Source organism: Lolium rigidum, chromosome 7 (genome assembly GCF_022539505.1).
Source record: "Lolium rigidum isolate FL_2022 chromosome 7, APGP_CSIRO_Lrig_0.1, whole genome shotgun sequence".
Classification (NCBI taxonomy): domain Eukaryota; kingdom Viridiplantae; phylum Streptophyta; class Magnoliopsida; order Poales; family Poaceae; genus Lolium; species Lolium rigidum.
The window spans coordinates 277366843-277384534 of record NC_061514.1 but is presented as its reverse complement, the minus strand read 5'-3'; the positions used below and the strand labels follow the sequence as shown (position 1 = coordinate 277384534).

The 17692-nt window shown below is 46.0% G+C and overlaps 1 protein-coding gene and 1 long non-coding RNA gene across 2 annotated transcripts; both read right to left on the bottom strand.

Annotated features, from left to right (window-relative positions):
* Positions 1 to 4308: 4308 nt before the first annotated feature.
* LOC124673659 lies at positions 4309 to 5285 on the bottom strand. Its single transcript, XR_006992780.1, has 3 exons — positions 5078 to 5285; positions 4841 to 4982; positions 4309 to 4358 (listed from the first exon to the last, which is right to left on the bottom strand). It is a non-coding gene; the product is annotated as an uncharacterized LOC124673659 (long non-coding RNA).
* A 1482-nt stretch (positions 5286 to 6767) lies between these two features.
* Positions 6768 to 11776, bottom strand: LOC124672807 (ent-kaur-16-ene synthase, chloroplastic-like). Its single transcript, XM_047208979.1, has 14 exons — positions 11539 to 11776; positions 11136 to 11185; positions 10769 to 11054; positions 10490 to 10670; positions 10074 to 10291; positions 9869 to 9989; positions 9467 to 9564; positions 9171 to 9385; positions 8981 to 9093; positions 8797 to 8892; positions 8509 to 8724; positions 8267 to 8408; positions 7950 to 8195; positions 6768 to 7240 (listed from the first exon to the last, which is right to left on the bottom strand). The coding sequence occupies exons 1-14, from the start codon at positions 11774 to 11776 to the stop codon at positions 6938 to 6940; spliced, it is 2523 nt and encodes an 840-aa protein (XP_047064935.1). The 3' UTR covers positions 6768 to 6937.
* Between the last annotated feature and the right edge of the window lie 5916 nt (positions 11777 to 17692).

The following is a 17692-nucleotide window of genomic DNA, read 5'->3' as shown; positions in this document are numbered from 1 at the left end:
GAGGGAACTGGCCGGTGCCGGGGCGGTTCATCATTGGGCAGTTGTGTTCGAGCGATGAGGGTTGTGCTTGTTGGGGAGGAAGGGGTGCCAGCCATTGAGCCGAGGGGGCCTTTTATAGACGCCGGCGGAAAGATAGCGCGGGAAGAGGCTAGAAGCGGCGGGAAGAAAGCCGGCAACGTGTGGAGGTTGCGCATCATTGACGAGACGTCTCGCCTACCCCTTCGTCACCATTAAGGCAAAGCTGCGACCCTTCGTTCGTGTGTCACTGCGCGCCAATTAACTTCCGTCGCGAGGTAGGCGACGGTTAGGTTCAAACTTGAATGTGCCGCTGATGCATCGGTCCCGCCACATCTTGCCTCGCTTTTCGTTGTGTCCGGCGTGCCCGGAGCATTCCTGTGAGGCGGGGACGGGCTCGGAGCGCCGAACACCATATCAGACCGCGCTGGATTTTAGGGTACGCGGCTGGGAACATTTTTTCGTCCGACGCGTCCCAAATCTCTTTTGGGAACGTTTTGGGGATGCGGCTGGAGATGCTCTAAGAATGGCTCCACATTCCTTAGCGGTAGTAGATGATTGTCAGCTCTCAACGCTCCATCTAACACCAAGAAGATGAACACGGATTTTGGCCATGTGTAAAACATGTACGTAGCTTTTTTCTCCTCTTATGATATTTATTATTCAACTGCTGTTACAACCTTAACTGAAACCCGAAATTGAAGCCATGAACGAGACGCTAAGACCAATCCTGGTATCTTAGTTGCGGACGTTTTAGGTGGGGGCTGGAATGTCATCAGATTTAGGAGAACTCTCTTTGATGAGAAAGCTATCTCCTGGCAAAAACTTCAGGATTTGTGTAATCGTATCCGACTATGTGATAAGCAAGATTCATGTAGCTTTGAAGATGGGTGAGGTTAAGTGGCCCCACCGGAATGTGTGGTTGGTTAGAATCCAGTTAAAAATTGAAGTTTTTTTATGGTTAGCTTTTCATAAAAGTATTCTTACCAAGGATGTGCTAATTAGGAGAGGATGGAAAGGCGGAGATAATAAATGTTGTTTTCTGTGAGGAGATAGAAACACTGGATCATATGTTCTTTGAATGGTAAATTAGCAAAGTATGTATGGAGTGTGGTGAAGTGTGCTACAGGTCTGGTAGATGTACCTCGACATTTTCAAGACATGAGTAAGTGGGTCATGAATTTCCCAAGTTGAGTTAGGTATGTTGTTTCGGTGGGTGTGGTTGCGGTATTCTGGTCTATTTGGAAGACTAGGAATGCAGCAGTTTTGATCATGTATACCTGCATGATATCCAACTGTAGTTATGTATAGTATTGCTCACTGGATCGAGTCGTGGTCTTTGCTGCAGAAACAAAACGTAGAACATCGCAGCTCAGCGCAGCGGTTGGCAATAATGGCAAAGGTGGCATCTGAATATTTCAGCAGAAGAGCAGGCTGGGTGCTTCTGACGAGAAGGATTGGCGTCGGCTGACAAAGGAGTTAGGGTGATGTGCTGGAGATGTTGAAAAAGGATCAAGTTATTTGTAGAGAGTTGTCCCGGTTGTGGGCGTAGGATGCTGTTGTAGTGTTTAAGCAGGGTCGCTGTTTCAGCTTCTCTCCTAAAAAGTTGTAACGGGGTTATTTTGGTTTCCCTTACCTCAGGTTGGTTTGCTGGTATGTACGGAGGTTATTATAGTCTGGAGTTGCTTGTATGAAATCTTTTAGTGTCCTAGAGGTGAGGAGTCCTGTTAAAGTGGGAGGAAAATTGTAATATGCTGGATACTTTTTGGTTTCATTTTAATGAAATCATGAGCGAGAGCTCTTTAATTCGGGAAAAAAATGCCATGAATGAGACAAAGGATACCGGCCTTATAGCGATCGTTTAGATACGATCTTATCTCCATGTAAACCCTAGACCGGGGGTGCATATATAAACCCCCGGGCTACACCCTAGAAGGGATCCGATCTCACTCTCCCTCACCTCCATAGCTCTCGGTTGCTACGTCGATTGAGCCACCCCATTGTAATCCAATCTGAGCAATAAATCTAGCAGGACGTAGGCTTTTTACACTCCCGGAGGAGCTGAACCTGGGTAAAACCCCGTGTCTTGTGTACCTCGTTCCGCAGATGGCTACGCCACCTTTCCCCCGCATCGATGAAGTGCTACGCCCCGTAGTACCTGCCGTGGTCATGTCCATTTTCCTTCTATTCTTCTATTTATTTTTCTCCTTCCTTCTTTTCTTCCTTATCTTATCTACCCCCTTTCTATTCTGTATCCTCCTTTTCTTTTCTTATTTTCCACTACTCTTTACCTTATTTATACATTTTCTCTTCTTTTTTTTATCTCTCTTCCTATCCTTTCTTTTCTCTATTATTTTTTCTCTTTCTCTTTCTATTCCTTTTCTTTTATTATTTTCTTCTTTCTCATTTTTCTTTACTTCCCTTCCTTTCTTTTTATTTTTTATTCTTTCTCTTCACTCATTTTTCTTTTTCTTTTATTACTCTTCTTTTCTCTTTCCTCCTCACCTCTTTTTTCCTTCTCTTTTTCCCCTCTTTCTTTTTTTTCTCTTTTTTTCTTCCTCTTTCTCCCTTATTTTATTTGTGACGCCCCGGAACCGGTACCATGAGGATCCCAGCGAACCCGCCGAAATCCGCACGATATCGATTCAGAGATGCCCTCCGACACGACGTGCGCGACGAATCACACACGTGATGCCAGAGGAATTAACACGAGCGGTAACATTACAACAGGATTACAATAGAGCCAACAAGATACATATATTACAACAACGACTCCAACGAGTCAAGATACAAATATACAATACAAAGATCCAAATCATACAGAAGATCGAATACGTCCAAGTACGGACAAGATACAAATTGGACTAAGAGTCCTGAAGATAACCAGTGGCGTCCATAACCACGCCCGGGCCAAGCTGGAAGGGTAACCTTGCTAACGTCGTCATCTCGTACTGTCAAAGTCGGGCCATCGGTTGCGAGACAAAAGGGAGGGAGCAAAGAGAAAGGAAAAGGCGAGAGTAAGTACCAAGGAACGAACTGCGGCACGTACTTAGCGAGACTTAGAAACGGCTATGCTCGCCGAGCGAGTATATATATATATCGCTCTGGGCTATATGGTAGGTTTAGCGGCGAGCAAAACTATAACCAATAGAGACACTCTACAACATCCGTCTACTCGGAGAAGATAAGAGAGCGCATAAGGTAACGAGATAAATACTACACAAACATAACCCGACCAAATACACATATCCCCTTCAACAATTGCGAAGAGGCAATGTAAAAGGCACTCAACGGTGGACAAGTTTTATTAGGTATCGGTTGTAGTAATGCTATATTACTACGCAAGTTATTAGCAGATTATTAGCAATAAGATAACGGTGTAAGTTGTTCTATGATCAAGCTATACAATTCCAAGTCGTCCATAACCGCGGACACGGCTTATCGATAAGATGTACACCCTGCAGGGGTTGCCCAAATGTAACCATACGCATGCTCGACCCACTTACGACAGGTGGATGTCTCACAACAAGACCGTTCCCAGTTCAACAAGAAAGTCTAGGGAGGCCACCCAACTAAGCTACCCGTGACGAAGTCCGGCCGTACTCCGAGACGGACTCAGGGTTTCCGTCGGCGGCTAGGCGTGCAAACCACACGCTTCGCTAAACGTCCCGCGGGGTACAGATGCGAATATAAACACCGAAGGCAACAGGAAGTAAACACCCGAAGGCAACGAGTAAGTAAAGCATGGCATACATGGCATAGGCAAATATAACCAAGGTTGTGGCCCCTTTTCAACCGACTTGAGAAAAGGTAATGGGTGAGGGGGTCCCAATAATCGTCCCCACGCATGGGTAGAGCGCTCAATCTCGGAACGGATAACAAGAACTCGGGTCCTAGGGGACATTAGCGAGTCAAAGTTCCGATGCTTTCGCAAAGGGGCTCACAGATGCCTCTGCTTACAATTTTAGTTGTTAACAATTAAGTAAAGCATGTGTATCTCCAACAAACTAATGTAGCATGTGACAACCTCCCAACAACCCAACATATCCCGATAACAGATCGAGATAAACAACAGAGCCTAAACACGCCTACGACTCGCATGGCTCAAACATCAAGCAACGGCTATGGATAAGGAATGATACATATAGGATTATTATGGTAAACAAGTGGAATAGGACACGTGACTCGATAAAGAAGCGCAACATAAGGATAGCAATGCGAGGGAGAGTGTATAATAGGTGAAGAGAGAGGGCTCGCCTGTGAAAAGCTGAAGAAGAACTTGTCGGAGAACTCGTCGTATCTCACAACACCACTTCGCGATCCTATCCGGGAAGAAGCAAATGCTGAAACACACAACGTATGCAAGTCTTACTACTACGGATAAAGAACCGGCATGAGCAAGATGCGGGCATGCATGACATGACAATTATGATGCGATGCAACTTATCCGTATTAATCGGAGTCGGAACCCCGGGCAAACAATTAAGGTTGGAGTTGCATTTCCTACCGTCAAAGTTAAATGTTGATTAGCATAGCATATCATGGCAGGGGTGCGCTACTTCAAAGTTAAACGGAGCGGGGAAACCTAGTCGGTGTCCGAAATACTCCGCATATATGTGGGGTGAACATGCATAACTATCAACGCGCGACATGATGCGAGATGCAAACAGGCATATAGATGGCATATTCATGTTCTTCACATTTTTCTGATCAACTTTCATATATAAAACATTTTATTTCGTGTTACGGTTTAAAAGATATGATTTTAGCAAGATTCAAACATTTTCTGCAAAAAAAAACAGAGAAGGGACGAAATTGGTTGGACCTGCACTGGGCCGGATCTTGTCTACTGGTGCGGCGAGCGAACTGGGCCAGAACCTGGCCCGTGTCGGCGATGAGATGATGCGGGACGCGCGGTGCAAGGCTTCGTCGGGGAGATCTGGGCCGAGGCCCGTCGAGCGTCGGATCTGAGCAAGGAACCAGAGAACAAAAATGATTGCTAAAATTAGCCAAGGTGGGGATTTGATCCCAGGATCTGTTGTTAGGGAAACAAGGAGGTTACCACTGCGCTAACGATGGATTGTTGTATGGAACTGGGCGCGTCTCCCTTTGAAGTAGACGAGGCGAAGTTCGGGGATGAAGGCCATGGCGGAGCTCGCAGGTCGGAGATGAACTCGATGACTGGGAGCGAACCTGGACGAGGACCTGGACGTCGGGGGTGCGCCTGGACACGGGGAAGCCGAAGGTGCGCTCGGTTTGGCCGGAGGAGGACGAGGGCGGCCGGAATCGACGCCGGAGTGCGATGGCCGGACTGGAGAATCGGCGACCGTGCGGTCGATTTACGGGGTCTTGGCTCGATTCCTTGGATGGAGATGACGAGGACGACGAGGCGCATCCGCCGGTGCCCTCAGAATGGCGGGGGATGGTCTGGTTCGACAACGCCATGGAGGGGAAGGAGCGGTAGTGCTCAGACGTGCAAGCAGAAGAGAAAAAATGAGGGAAGGAAGGGGCTCTGGAGGCGGCGCGAGGGAGGGAGAAGGGCTAGGGTTTGGTGGGGATCTGCAGAGGGATTTAAAGGGGGAAGGAGCAGGTGGGTGAGGCAACCATGTGCGGTGGTGGTCACGCCACCGTGCGTGAAGAAGAAAGCGACAGGAGGAGCCTCTCCTCCTCGTGAAGGGGTACGGGCCGGTGGAGGAAGGTGGGCCGGAGGAGGAAAGAAAGGGGAGGAAGAGAGGGAGGCTAAGGTGGGCTGGGCTGCTCGGAAAGAAAGAGGTCAGGGAGAGAGAGAGAGGGCCCAGGGAGGTTAGGATTAGAGGTTTTGCTTTTAAAATTTATTTTCTTTTTCTCTCTTGTTCAAAACAGATTTGAAAACCCTTTTTAAAACCATACCAAAGCAAAGCAAAACCAGATTTTATATTGTATATGAAAATATTTGAAATAGTTTTATTTATTAATATAGTTTTGATTGTAGGGTTTTGTTAAAGAATAGAAGAGATGAGGTTTATTATAAAAACCTTATGGGAGGGTAAAATAAAATAAGAAGGGTTTATAAAATAATTTGATTTAGTAAAACATGGATGATGCATGATGCATGATTATGCACAAAAACAAAAGAACAAACAATTCTATAGGGGTACTACCCGGGGCCGTTACATTATTCTTTCTTTTTCTTTTCTATTTTCCCTCTTCTCATCTCCATTAGACACTGCTGCCATCCTCCTCGCCCGTCACCCTACTTTGTCACCATGACCACGTAGTACCACTCCATCCCACGATGTGATAACGTCGACGATCTACTCGAACTAACATGGAAACAACTACCGAGAAACCGCTCCGTTCATTGACTAACTGACGAAAATGCTAACTACTGAAAATGACTAACTAACAGCTAGTAACGCCTAACTCTCAGCTCTGACCAAACTGATTTTCTCTGAAAAAACTTGATCAGCAACTGGTTATCTGAAGCTAACAAACATTCGCCATTGACTCTTCTAGGATGGACTTTGCGCTTGCATACAAACTATAAAACTGAATACGACCAGCCACGGTGAGCAGCTGAGCATAATCCAACAAGACAGGGTTAGGCCATTAAATCCAGATATGCCCATCATTTGTTACTTGTTAGAGATATCACAGGGTTAGTCTTACAGATCAGTTCTAGCCAAACGTTGCAAGTCAATGAGCTATCTAATCTGCCGAGAGAACGCTGATGTGACGATTAGCCTGGATGCTTGCCGCGCGCCACTGGTGACTGAACAATGAACTGTCACTCTCACAACACAAGCAGGCCTTTTACAACCTCCAGCCTTAATCTTTACACCACCCACTAACAGCATCAAAGGTTAACCGCAGCTTCCTCTGCTGCTCCATATCATCAACACACGAAATCCTATGTTCTGATGAAACAGCCAAAGATGGATTGCTAACTCGAGAGTTTGAGCGGCTCGTTGATGACTGCATCCACCGCGCTGGCCATTTCCTTGGGCGAGCTGAACCCATCTGTCTGGAAGTAGAACAGGTGAAGTATCCTGCACATCTTCCAGAACAGCTCCTTGCATGCCCTAGGGACGAGCGTGTCTTCCTTGAGGACCAGTCTTAGCAAGTCTCGCCTAGAAGCGACTATGTTCTTCTGTATCGCCTCCTTAGCCCCTTCTACGGACATTAGACCACCACTGTGAAGAACAAGCAGCGAAACGCTATTCAGTTTCCCTTCGCTGCCCTCCCGCTGACATAAGATTGCAAATTTGTCAGTCATCCGATGGCGACAATTAAAATTTACAGATTTTAGCTGCATGACAATGAACTTGCCAAATACTTAAAATGGGATACAAAAATAGCTAAATTCTCTGGAAAAGAACATCATATACTTGAAAAGATTTTCATTTAACATAGTACCTCTGTCCATAAAAGGATGTTGCAAGTTTGTCTAAATTTAGATGTATCTAGACACTCTTTAGTGTATAGATACATCTGAATTTAGAAAAATCTCCAACATCCTTTTATGGACGGAGGGAGTACAGCTCTATTATTCTACAACTCTAAACTTACTATTCTACAACTAGAAACAACAGAGCTGATTAGCATTCTCTAAAACAGAGGTATAATGGCAAACTACCAAAATAAGCACTGCACATCTCTCTTTTTCTTTGAATGGTATTGATTTCTAGCCTCAAGGCGCATAAGAAAGCGCCGTTTAACATTGATTTTCGACTTTTGTGAGAATTCATAGTCCTAGATAATCAATATAGGGCCTGTAAGTAAATGGAAAAAATAATCTGATCACAGAGAGAATATTAATTTACATGATGGTGTGCAAAATCATATAAGTAAGATTAAAAAGTTCGATATTTTAAGCAGCTAAACGAAATCTTGAAGACATGGATGGGAATGGGATCTGCAAGACACAAAAACTGTGCACAAACAGGCCCACATACCTCAAAGCCTTGGATGTCATTCAGGAGACGACCACAAGTGCTCATTACCCTAAATAGCTCACTGTGCTCTTGATCTTTGACAACACACTCTGAGATCTTCTCCCCGACAAAATACAATGCTGGGAGCACAATGGGGCCAAGGGCGAATGAAACAACTCCATTTGTCATATATTCTTCCACCGTTGGCACATATTGAGTAATCTGCCATTTTGTCTCAGTCATCATAGACCTCAATAATTGTAGCCACTGCAAACCAGTTTCACCCTGTCAATACTGAACATGACGCAATTAAGAACCAGGGGGCACATGAGACTCACAGTTTCTATCAGGTGATTTCTAACACAGCGGTTTTGGACTGCAGAAGCCATCGATCCAAGCTGGTTCACCGTGGTATAGAGAGCACAAAATACTATTTTTACTTGCTCAGAATAGAAGTCATCTTTGTGGTGCTCATCCCACCTAAGGTAAGCATTCGCAGAACAGGGAAAGTGAATTAATAGCAAAGATAGAAGCACTCTTTTGAAAGTGCAGACAAAGACATCAAGTTAGAGAATTGTACTTCTCAACTAATGCGATGAGGTTTTCCAGCTCTTCTTTTGATCCTCCAATATCGAAGAAGTCGTCAACAACAGTTGTGAGCACAGCATTTTTGGCCCATGATATACGAGCATCAGACATTTCAGGAGGAAATATCGTGGCAGCAGCAGAGAGATAACAATATGTTAACTTCTGTCGCGCGAATTGCAATTGGTCCAACTTGTTCTCTTTCACCCAACTGTAACAACAAATTTCAGAAAATGTTCTCCAACAAAGGAATTTTATATTAAAAGAAAGCAAAAAAGGTTACCTGTCAAGATGTTGGAGTTCATCCTGGTAAATAGTTTGAGAAAAGGTGAAATCTTCAACAGCCAAAGACAAAAGTTCTTGGTTGACACGAGATGGCCTTATTCAGCAAAATGTTTAACACTTAGTATGACATCTAAGCAATACAATTTTAAGGACTATTATTTTAAAATAAATAAAAATCTTACAAGTATTCTGTATTCATCATGTGAGAATCCCTAGCATCAAAATGTTCGATGTTCCTCTTGTGCTCTAGACGTTCCAGTGTGGCATAGAAAGGAAACTTAAGAGCATACTCTACCTGAAACTCTAAAAGCATAGAATTAAACATAACTGAACAGCTAAGTGAAATGACAAATTTCAATTCCATGCAGGCACCTCTGCATAGGTCGAGATTCTTGGGAACCCATTAGATAACAGCTTTTGCGTCAATAAGCTGCCAGACCAGGAGCCTAAGTTATCTAGGATCAGTTCATCTTCGGATACAGTAACTTTTGAAGCCCTGTACAATTCCAATATAGATTTTGTATCATTTAAATATCCTTGAAGTGAATCATGGAAAGCGGAAGCTTCAGCAATATGAGACAGTTCATCTGCACCAGAATAGAACTAGTGAGTTAGACTGTTAACTCAAGATTAATCATAACATTGACGTGAAATTCCTGCCTAGGTACCTGAGGATACATCATATCCATTCATCCGTAGGAGTCGAAACGCCATTGCGCATGTTGCTACATCTAGCATGATCTCCTCGTCCCTCTGTAACCAAAAACTGCAAACAGGACATGTCAAGTTTACAAGTTACTAAAAAAAGGTAACCCTCCATTTCAAACTATAAGATGTATTTAGTTTTGTTAAGACAAGAATCTGACCAACATTTACGCCATTAATGCATGAAGTATGTGATATGAAACTGCATTCGTATGTAGGTACTTTTGAATATGAATCTAGTTACATCTCACATAAGTTGCATATTAATAGCAATTGTTGGTCAAATCCATATCTTAAAATAAATTAAAGTATGCCTAATATTTTGAAATTGGGGAAATATTAAATCTGGTATTCATGGTCATTACCTGTATGTCATGTCTAGGATGCCCTTTACCTCAGTAGAAAAATGGTGAGAAATTCCGATCTTTTCAAGCGAATCCACCATTGACAGCTGGCAATGTATATTTAGTGGGTATACTGTTGGTACTGCAAAAAAGTCTATTGCCGTTAATTATTTAGCGACAGTTTAAACCTTGCTGAGTCTTTACAAGGAAAGGTACAGATACCCACCTGCACTACCAAATTTACTGACAAGCAAATTTAGGTACCCGAGGGCTTTATCATCATAGTTGTGGATTAATGCAGCAGCAGTTGTGGAAGGGGAGTTGAACAATGATCCATTCTTCCTCTGGAACTTCATAACTTCATTCCAGTCTAGCAGGTTTCCTAACCCTTCAGCAACATAGGCCATATATGCTTCTCTGCCACATGATTTCTTCCCATCCTGCCTGAATTAGTCAAGTATGAGGATTTTCATGTATTTACCGCAGGTGATGCTCCAAATCTGGTAGCTAATTCCATTGGTAAGCATAAGACAAATATGAATGGCATGATCATCTCATACATATTACGTACTAACTTCGTAAACAAGTTCTCTCTAATGTACAGCCGGAATGCAATGCCATGTATTTTTTCTGTTGACCAACCTTTTCACTTCAATGTCCCAGAGGTGTAGAACCCCATCAATATCAGTCTGTCTAACAGGAAACTGCAAGCCCATCGCAATGGCAAGCCTAAGCATACCAGGAAAGATGACATTGAAGCCTATAGGAGTGGCAATCTGCTCATCCATAGCAATGGAGAAATTCCTTCCAATAAAATGTAGACCTGTACAGTATCATTTTCATTGCATTAAGGCGTTTCAGTTCTTCAGAATAAATGTAGCAGAACTACATTAACAAGTAACAATGCGTACTTTTGTATACCTCTTCTTATGTGCTCGTGGCCAACATTCCATTTCTTAAATGCAAGAACACATGCCAATGTAGATGAGAGAATGTCCTTGTTGGCTGATGATCCAAACTCGTTGACACCCCAAGATCCATCATCCTGTTGGTTGAGCAATATCCATTCAACACACTGGGGAAAGCATGGAGCACCAGGGGAGCCCGGCAAGGGCACCATAGCCACCCACGCCGTGTCGTAAGAAGATGGCGATAATTCAACTTGCTGGAGCTGCTTCTTTATTCTAGCCTCCCGTCCATCTGTATGCTGCACTTATTTTCAGTGGCAACAGTTAATTAGACAGAAGACAGAACCCTCAAATATAATAACCAGCAGCGAGGCTCATACCACGTTTTGCAGGCCTGTATTTTCTCCTACCAGCCTTGTATCGACACATGCTGTTGAAAGAAAGGAGATACACAAGTCAGGAATCAGTTAAGGTGTCACTCATCTGAATACGCACATGGTGCCGTGCCTCTCAGACACACAACGACAAGAAATAATTAAAAATTGGCAGGTGGAGGCGCAGGCATTCAGGAGCCAGGAACTCAGCTAAAATAAGACTTTAATATTCTCTGCATTTGTTTAGCAGAAGTAGGAATAGTATTACGAGCCTTTTCAGCCAGCATATTTTTGGAAAAAAACAGCTAATATGAAAATTAATTCTGTTCCAGCAGCGACAATTAATTTGATTACGTCAAACCAAACTGAATCTGAGAACCGGAACAATAACAGAGGTAGGGCTCCTTACCCGAAGATGGAGGAATCCCGGCGCGAGTCGAGTGGAGTGCCGGAGGACGGTGACGGGTACGGCTGAAGGATCCGAGGCAGCGTGGCTCGACATTCCCCGCGGCACGGGCGATCGTGAGGCGACGATGAAGACCGGAGCGGAACGTTGGCGCGGACAGGGGAGCCGCCGGGAGGAGGAGGGGATGGCGGCGAGGCGCCGGGAGGACGGAACAGACACCGGAAACTTTTGGCTGCGACATGGAGAGAGACGAAACGATCGCTCGGTGTCGCGGGCGCGGGCTCTGTCACCGGAATGGCGAAGGTAGGGTTTACGGCGGCAGCATCGCCGTCGTTGAAGGAGCGGGAGAGGGAATGGGGCGGCGGAAAGGGGAAAGGCACAAATCGGGTAGGAGTAGGAGTGTAGGACGGAGCAGAACTAGAAACTGACACAGCTTTTCTTTGGTTTGGCGAATATGTACTCCCTCTCCTGCCCATAATGCGCTGGGTATAATTTTATTTTTTTGTAAACGTCATTTTTTTATAAAGTATGACTAAGAATACAGTAAATAATATGAATACCTACACTACCAGATGCATATAATATGTGGTAAAATATGCATATAATACGAAACTTTATTTTATAATGATTCTAATGATATCAGTTTGGCATTGTCTGTTTTTATATTTTTATCAATATACATGATCAAACATATTTTGATCCTGCATGTGCACTTTTTTTCGAGAGAGAGAGGTTGTGCGTTTTCTTACATCATCGTACTTTGAAATTTCGAATTTTCAATAAATCACTACATACGAAGAACTCTAAGTTCAAATATTGGAATGCATGCCATTGCATCTACACTTACAAAAAAAAATACGTGCATGTGGAAAATAATAAGAGTTTGGTCCACCGTGAGGAAAAAAATTGAATGCCCTCACGATGGTCTCGGGAGTCTAATCGTTATAAAACAGAACAAAAAATCGGTATAGCAAAAATGGGGCCCTCCCCACCGTCTGATGTGATAAAAACTCGTGATCTAAGACGTTTGATCCTTGCAGGATACACCCTACCTATGCAACCTTTTTCGTTTGTTTGAAACACTTTTGTTGCATTTCTTCCCGCGCATTTACGGAGATGACGTAGGGACATCCGCCAAAAGAGGAGGTTAGCACGTGAGGTGCGTCTTTGTGCAAGTGTGAGGGAGTGAGCAGGCGCGACAAAATGCGTTGGAGGAGAACCTGGCTAGCTACGCATATATGGTACCATGCGGGAGGCGGGCGATAGCTTTTACTGATCGGTCAAAAGACAAGTATGATTTATCATAAAAGGTTATGCAGATGCTTTTTTATGTATGTATGCAGCATCATTCTTTTATGTATGTATGCATCATCATCGCAATTTACCTTTGCAACATTCTTCTTCTTTGCATGTCAAATATGTGCAATTTTTTTGCAACATTCTTAACGTACCATATGAAAAAAGACATTAGAAACCACGCAACACCCTCAAACACACCCATGCAACAAGATTTCTACATATGCAGCAAATCCCCATTGGCCGTGATAAATCATCGAAATTTGGGGTATCAAAAAATATACTCCCCTAGTAGACCTATAATAAATGTCATATCCTTATTATGGATCGGAGGGGCCGGTAATGTATAAAATTAATGTTGCAGATATTAGCATATCTTTATACAAAACTGTGTGAGACATATATAGCCATAAATTAAAGGCTAATTTATACTAGCATATCTTCATACTTGGACATGTATGCAGGAAGGGCAGCACGGCGTGAAGATTCGGCTACAGGGCTAGCAGCAGAAGAAGACAGAACAAAGCAGCAACCAGCAAGAAAAACAAATGGCAAGAGCTGGCGGCACTGCTCTCTGCGCTGGGACACGTGGAGGGTGCGCGCTCCCCTCGATCAGCCGGATCGAATCGGTCTCGTTTTATACGGTTTTAATTAAATTAAAATATGCGGTGTCGTACCCTGATGCAGCAAGCCTGCGAATATAGAAAGAGGGAGCACCAGTGGGCAGTGGCCTGTGGGCGCAGGGGAGGGCGGAAGGGGATTTCGCCGGCGCTGGACGGGAGATGCTCCCCGGAACGGATTTTGTCCTCCGCGGAGGACGAGTCGGACGGCTGTGGTTGGCTGGCGCCGCAAGCACAAGGGAGATCCTTGCCGTTGCCGCAACGGATTTTGTTTTGTCCTCCATGCACACACAGCGCGCTGCCGCAAGCCGTCGCGCGCACCTCGTGGATCGGCGCAAGAAACCCGCCGGCTGCGCCAGCTGGGCACCTAACGAGGGCGGGCTCGTTTGGTAGCCTATAGATAGCTTGTTTGCATGGGCTGCAACGTGAAACAGGTCAGTTGGTTGTCTGTGAGCCACCACGTTGTTGCAGGAATCGGGTTTAAAGCACTCGGGATAGGTTCTGGAGAAACATCTAAAATAGCAGTTTCTCTAGGGATAGGCTTGTTGTGGCTAGAAGGTTGCACGTGTGGAGAAGGATGACGGAAATGCGGCGTCCCTTCGGAAACACGCGTAATAATTAGCCTCACATCTTCCCTCTCCTTCCTCTCACTCGCGACCGCACTCCCACCCCCCCCCCCCCCCCAAACTGTTACATCACCAGGCGGTTCCCTTTTCGCCGACCAATCCACCGCACCGCCGCAAGGAGGAGCACCGATGCCGGAGAAGGAGACGCCGGCTAACAGCACCGCGACATCGGCGGCAGCTAGCTCCGCAGTCTTCACCGGCATCTTGAGTTCGGCCGCAAACTCGACCTCATCCTAGGCCGCAACAATGGCGGTAACGACCTCTGCTTCTCACCTTCTTACTCGTTGTGCCAGAACAGGTCATGCTCGGGCATTTGTGATGACATGCAGATTAGATCTGCCAGGTTTAGGGTTAGAATAGGGTTTGGATAGATGTTTGCAAGGTGTTCGTCGTCATTGCTTGTTGTTCTTGTCCAGTTCTTGTTGTTCACGGTCTCGATTTGCTTAGATTTGTTACTCTAGTATTCAATCGCGGTAGATCATTCGTAGATCGGACTGTCGATTGGTGAAACTGTCAGATTTTACTGTGCATGCAAAGGGAGGAAGGGTTTTTGTGCTGGGGTTTAGCATGTTCTGATTGTTGTGCGGAAGATGAGTCGCGCTAGTATGTTCAGAGGCAAGATGAGTGGGAGGACTTGAATGTGTTCTAGATGTACCCTAAGTACCAACTCGTAATGTACACAATTTAAACTGCTACTTGTGTTGTTTATGATTGAACTAGGTCAATGATTATAACTTGATACATAGTATGAGGAGATGCTTGATCAGAACATATGGCATGACTGAACATGACCATGCCATTGGTTCTGATCAAACATCTCCTCCATATGTCCTCATATTATGAGGCCTATAGTACCTTGCTTTGCATGTTTCTTCTTTTTCAGTTCTGCATTGGCCAATGATTGAACAATGGCACAACGAAAATCAGGGTGCTGTGGACAGTCCCTTTGCCTGCTGCGTGATCCAATATATGAGGCATCTTTTTGTTTGTCTAGTGTATTGGCCTGTGATTGAACAATGGCACAATGAAAGGCAAGGTGATACCCTCAAACTTAGTTGTGTGTGTGTCATTACTTACACACTAGACTTAGTTTGAGAGCAGTCCCTTGAGCTGCCGTGTGAGCCAATGTATGACTCCTCACTAATGTTTTCAATATCCGTTTTCATCTGTACTTGTGAGCAGGCACACCTCTAATGCCTTGTGTTCTTGTGGCAGGCTGAGAAGCTCAAGCTTGGGTCACCTACTGAGAGCCCCGACGAGGGACCGTCGAAGAAGCGAAGGGCGGCTAACGTCGGCCACTTCCAGGAAGAGGTAGGGCCGGACCAGTTCATGCGCATCATCTTCAGGCCCACCTTTAGCCGGCTCCTGACCCCTCGAGATTTCGTCAATGGTTCGGAGAAATCCCTTCCAACATCATCGTCCGCACCAACACTGGTTTCAACTGGAGGATGACTACGATGAGAAAAGGCGAGACGCATACATCGACCAGGGGTGGGCGACATTCGCTCTCACCCATCCGCTCAAGGTAGTCTAGTTCCTCACCTTCTAGAAGGTGCCCTCCTTCAGGTACAGTGTGGTCATCTTCGGCTTCACCTGCACTAAGGTGATGAGTAGGTGCCTGTACCATGGCGATGCCACCAGGTGTGTCGTCTTCAAAAATCATGTCTGAAGCTTACCTGGTTGTGTGTCGCTGCTACCATGTCGTCTCTAGTTGTTGTTCGTGTCGTGTGCTGAACTATGATAGTGTCTGCTATGTCTGATCGTGCATGAATAATGTTGTGTCGTGAACTTGTGTAGTCTATGATCAGCGCTGAGTTTGCCTGAACTATGATAGTGTTCTTGCTTGTGTTGTTGATCGTTGGTAACATCACCACTAGAGGGAAGAGGTTACCAGAAGCAGTTTTTGGGTTGCAACCAATCACCAGTGGTGCCGTTCTGGGCTGCTACAAGGCTTGAAAACCGACCTACCAAACGGGCAGAGCCCAAATCTCCACGGGGCCAACAAAAATCTGTGCAGGACACCAAACGACGTGGCTATTCTGGCCCAGGGCCCGTCTGGGACGCGCAGGGGGCTTCTTCACACTGCACCAATGGTGCAGGAAATTGATGCAGGCTACCAAACGCGTCCTAGGTAAACGGATTAAAAGTGCTCGTTGTTTTACTTAGGTTGAACAGGATAAAGGAAAAAAAACCCAAATCGAGAGGACTGGCCTAAAAGGACCTATGTGTTCGCACCGCATGCATTTGTGGCCCACATTTATGCTCGAAATTCTTGCATTTAGGTGCGGTTGGCAAACGAGTCCGCGCGTACTTCTTACCCGCCTTGTATAAAACACGGTTCACCCGCCAATGGCACAATAACCACTCACACTCCCACCACCCAAAAACTCGTAGTTGGCCGATGGCGAACCCTTGCAAGCGATGGACGCCGCCATGGCATTCGACGTAGCCGCCCCAACTGTAGCCCCCGCAAACGCAACAGCCTCTCCAAAGCCGACACTGAAGCGGGCTTCCGCACCCAGGCATGGCGGGAAGGCCAAGGTGCCGAAGCCGAAGAGATGGTGGTGCTGACAAAGAAACACAAGGACCGTCGCGCCATACTGCGGGCGAAGAAATCTCATCAAGCTGTCGAAGTCGCCGCCAGGGTCGCCACCGAGATGGCCTTGGAGATGCAGGCACACCCCAACGCCCAACTCGGGATATCGTTTTCCATGGCTGGGGCCATATATGCTCACATTGAAGCGGGAGGTGTTCATCGGCCACGCTCAAGCCTCATCGACAAGCTCTGCAAGTTCCCAGGCCGCACGACCACCCCTACATCCACGGCCGTCACATCTGCCACCGGCTACACCGAGCTTCGTAGTGCAGCTCCAGGTGCCGCTTTCCCGCCTCGTCGGCTTGCGTTTGTCATCGCGTGACGACCGTTCAATGAGGGCTCCGTCTTGGCCCCTCACCTGGCCCTAAACCACACGCCTGACGGGGATCTGGGAGTCGACACCTCCTTCAGGAAGGCTCGGGCCATCCCGCCAGAGAATATGCCTGTTCCCGCAACATGTTCGAGGAAATGCCATGACCCCTCCTGACACCAATGGACCAGGTATGCTCATCGAACCTCGATCCCCTTTATCATGTGCTATAGTCCACTGATGTCCGGTGATCCGTAGGCCTACTACGCCGACCACGACAAGGCCTGCATGGAGGAGATGATCCATGGAGGCGGCCGTCGACGGTGTAGAGGAAGCCGCGGGCCAAAATGCCGTTCCATCTCAGCCAAGGGACCACAAGGCCACCGAGGCTGATCTGAAGTGTGAGCCGTCAGCCCTCACATTGAGCGAGACCCTGCAAAAGATGATGGCCAAGACACAAGAGACCTGGCCAAGAGGGACGAGAAATGGCGCCTGGAGAAGGAGGCCACCGCTGCCACCTTCATAGACCTCACCAAGTAGGCCATAGAGGCCCAAAAGATGGAGGCCGCGGCCAAGTTGGTTGTGGAGGAAAATCGAGTCATGTTTGTCGACTCGAGCATCATGGATCCAGAGCAAAGAGCGTGGTTCAAGAAAAAACGAGCCATCATCCACATGAATCTTGATCGCGCACATCTATGATATTTATCAT

What these genes read in the sequence shown, in the direction of transcription:
- LOC124672807 (XM_047208979.1), bottom strand. Translation starts at nt 11,776, where the DNA reads ATGTCGCAGCCAAAAGTTTCCGGTGTCTGTTCCGTCCTCCCGGCGCCT. An exon ending in TGGGACATTGAAGTGAAAAG is followed by an intron (nt 10,292 to 10,489) that starts GTTGGTCAACAG and finishes TGACTAATTCAG; the next exon opens with GCAGGATGGGAAGAAATCAT. An exon ending in ATGATGAATACAGAATACTT is followed by an intron (nt 8,893 to 8,980) that starts GTAAGATTTTTA and finishes TTGCTGAATAAG; the next exon opens with GCCATCTCGTGTCAACCAAG.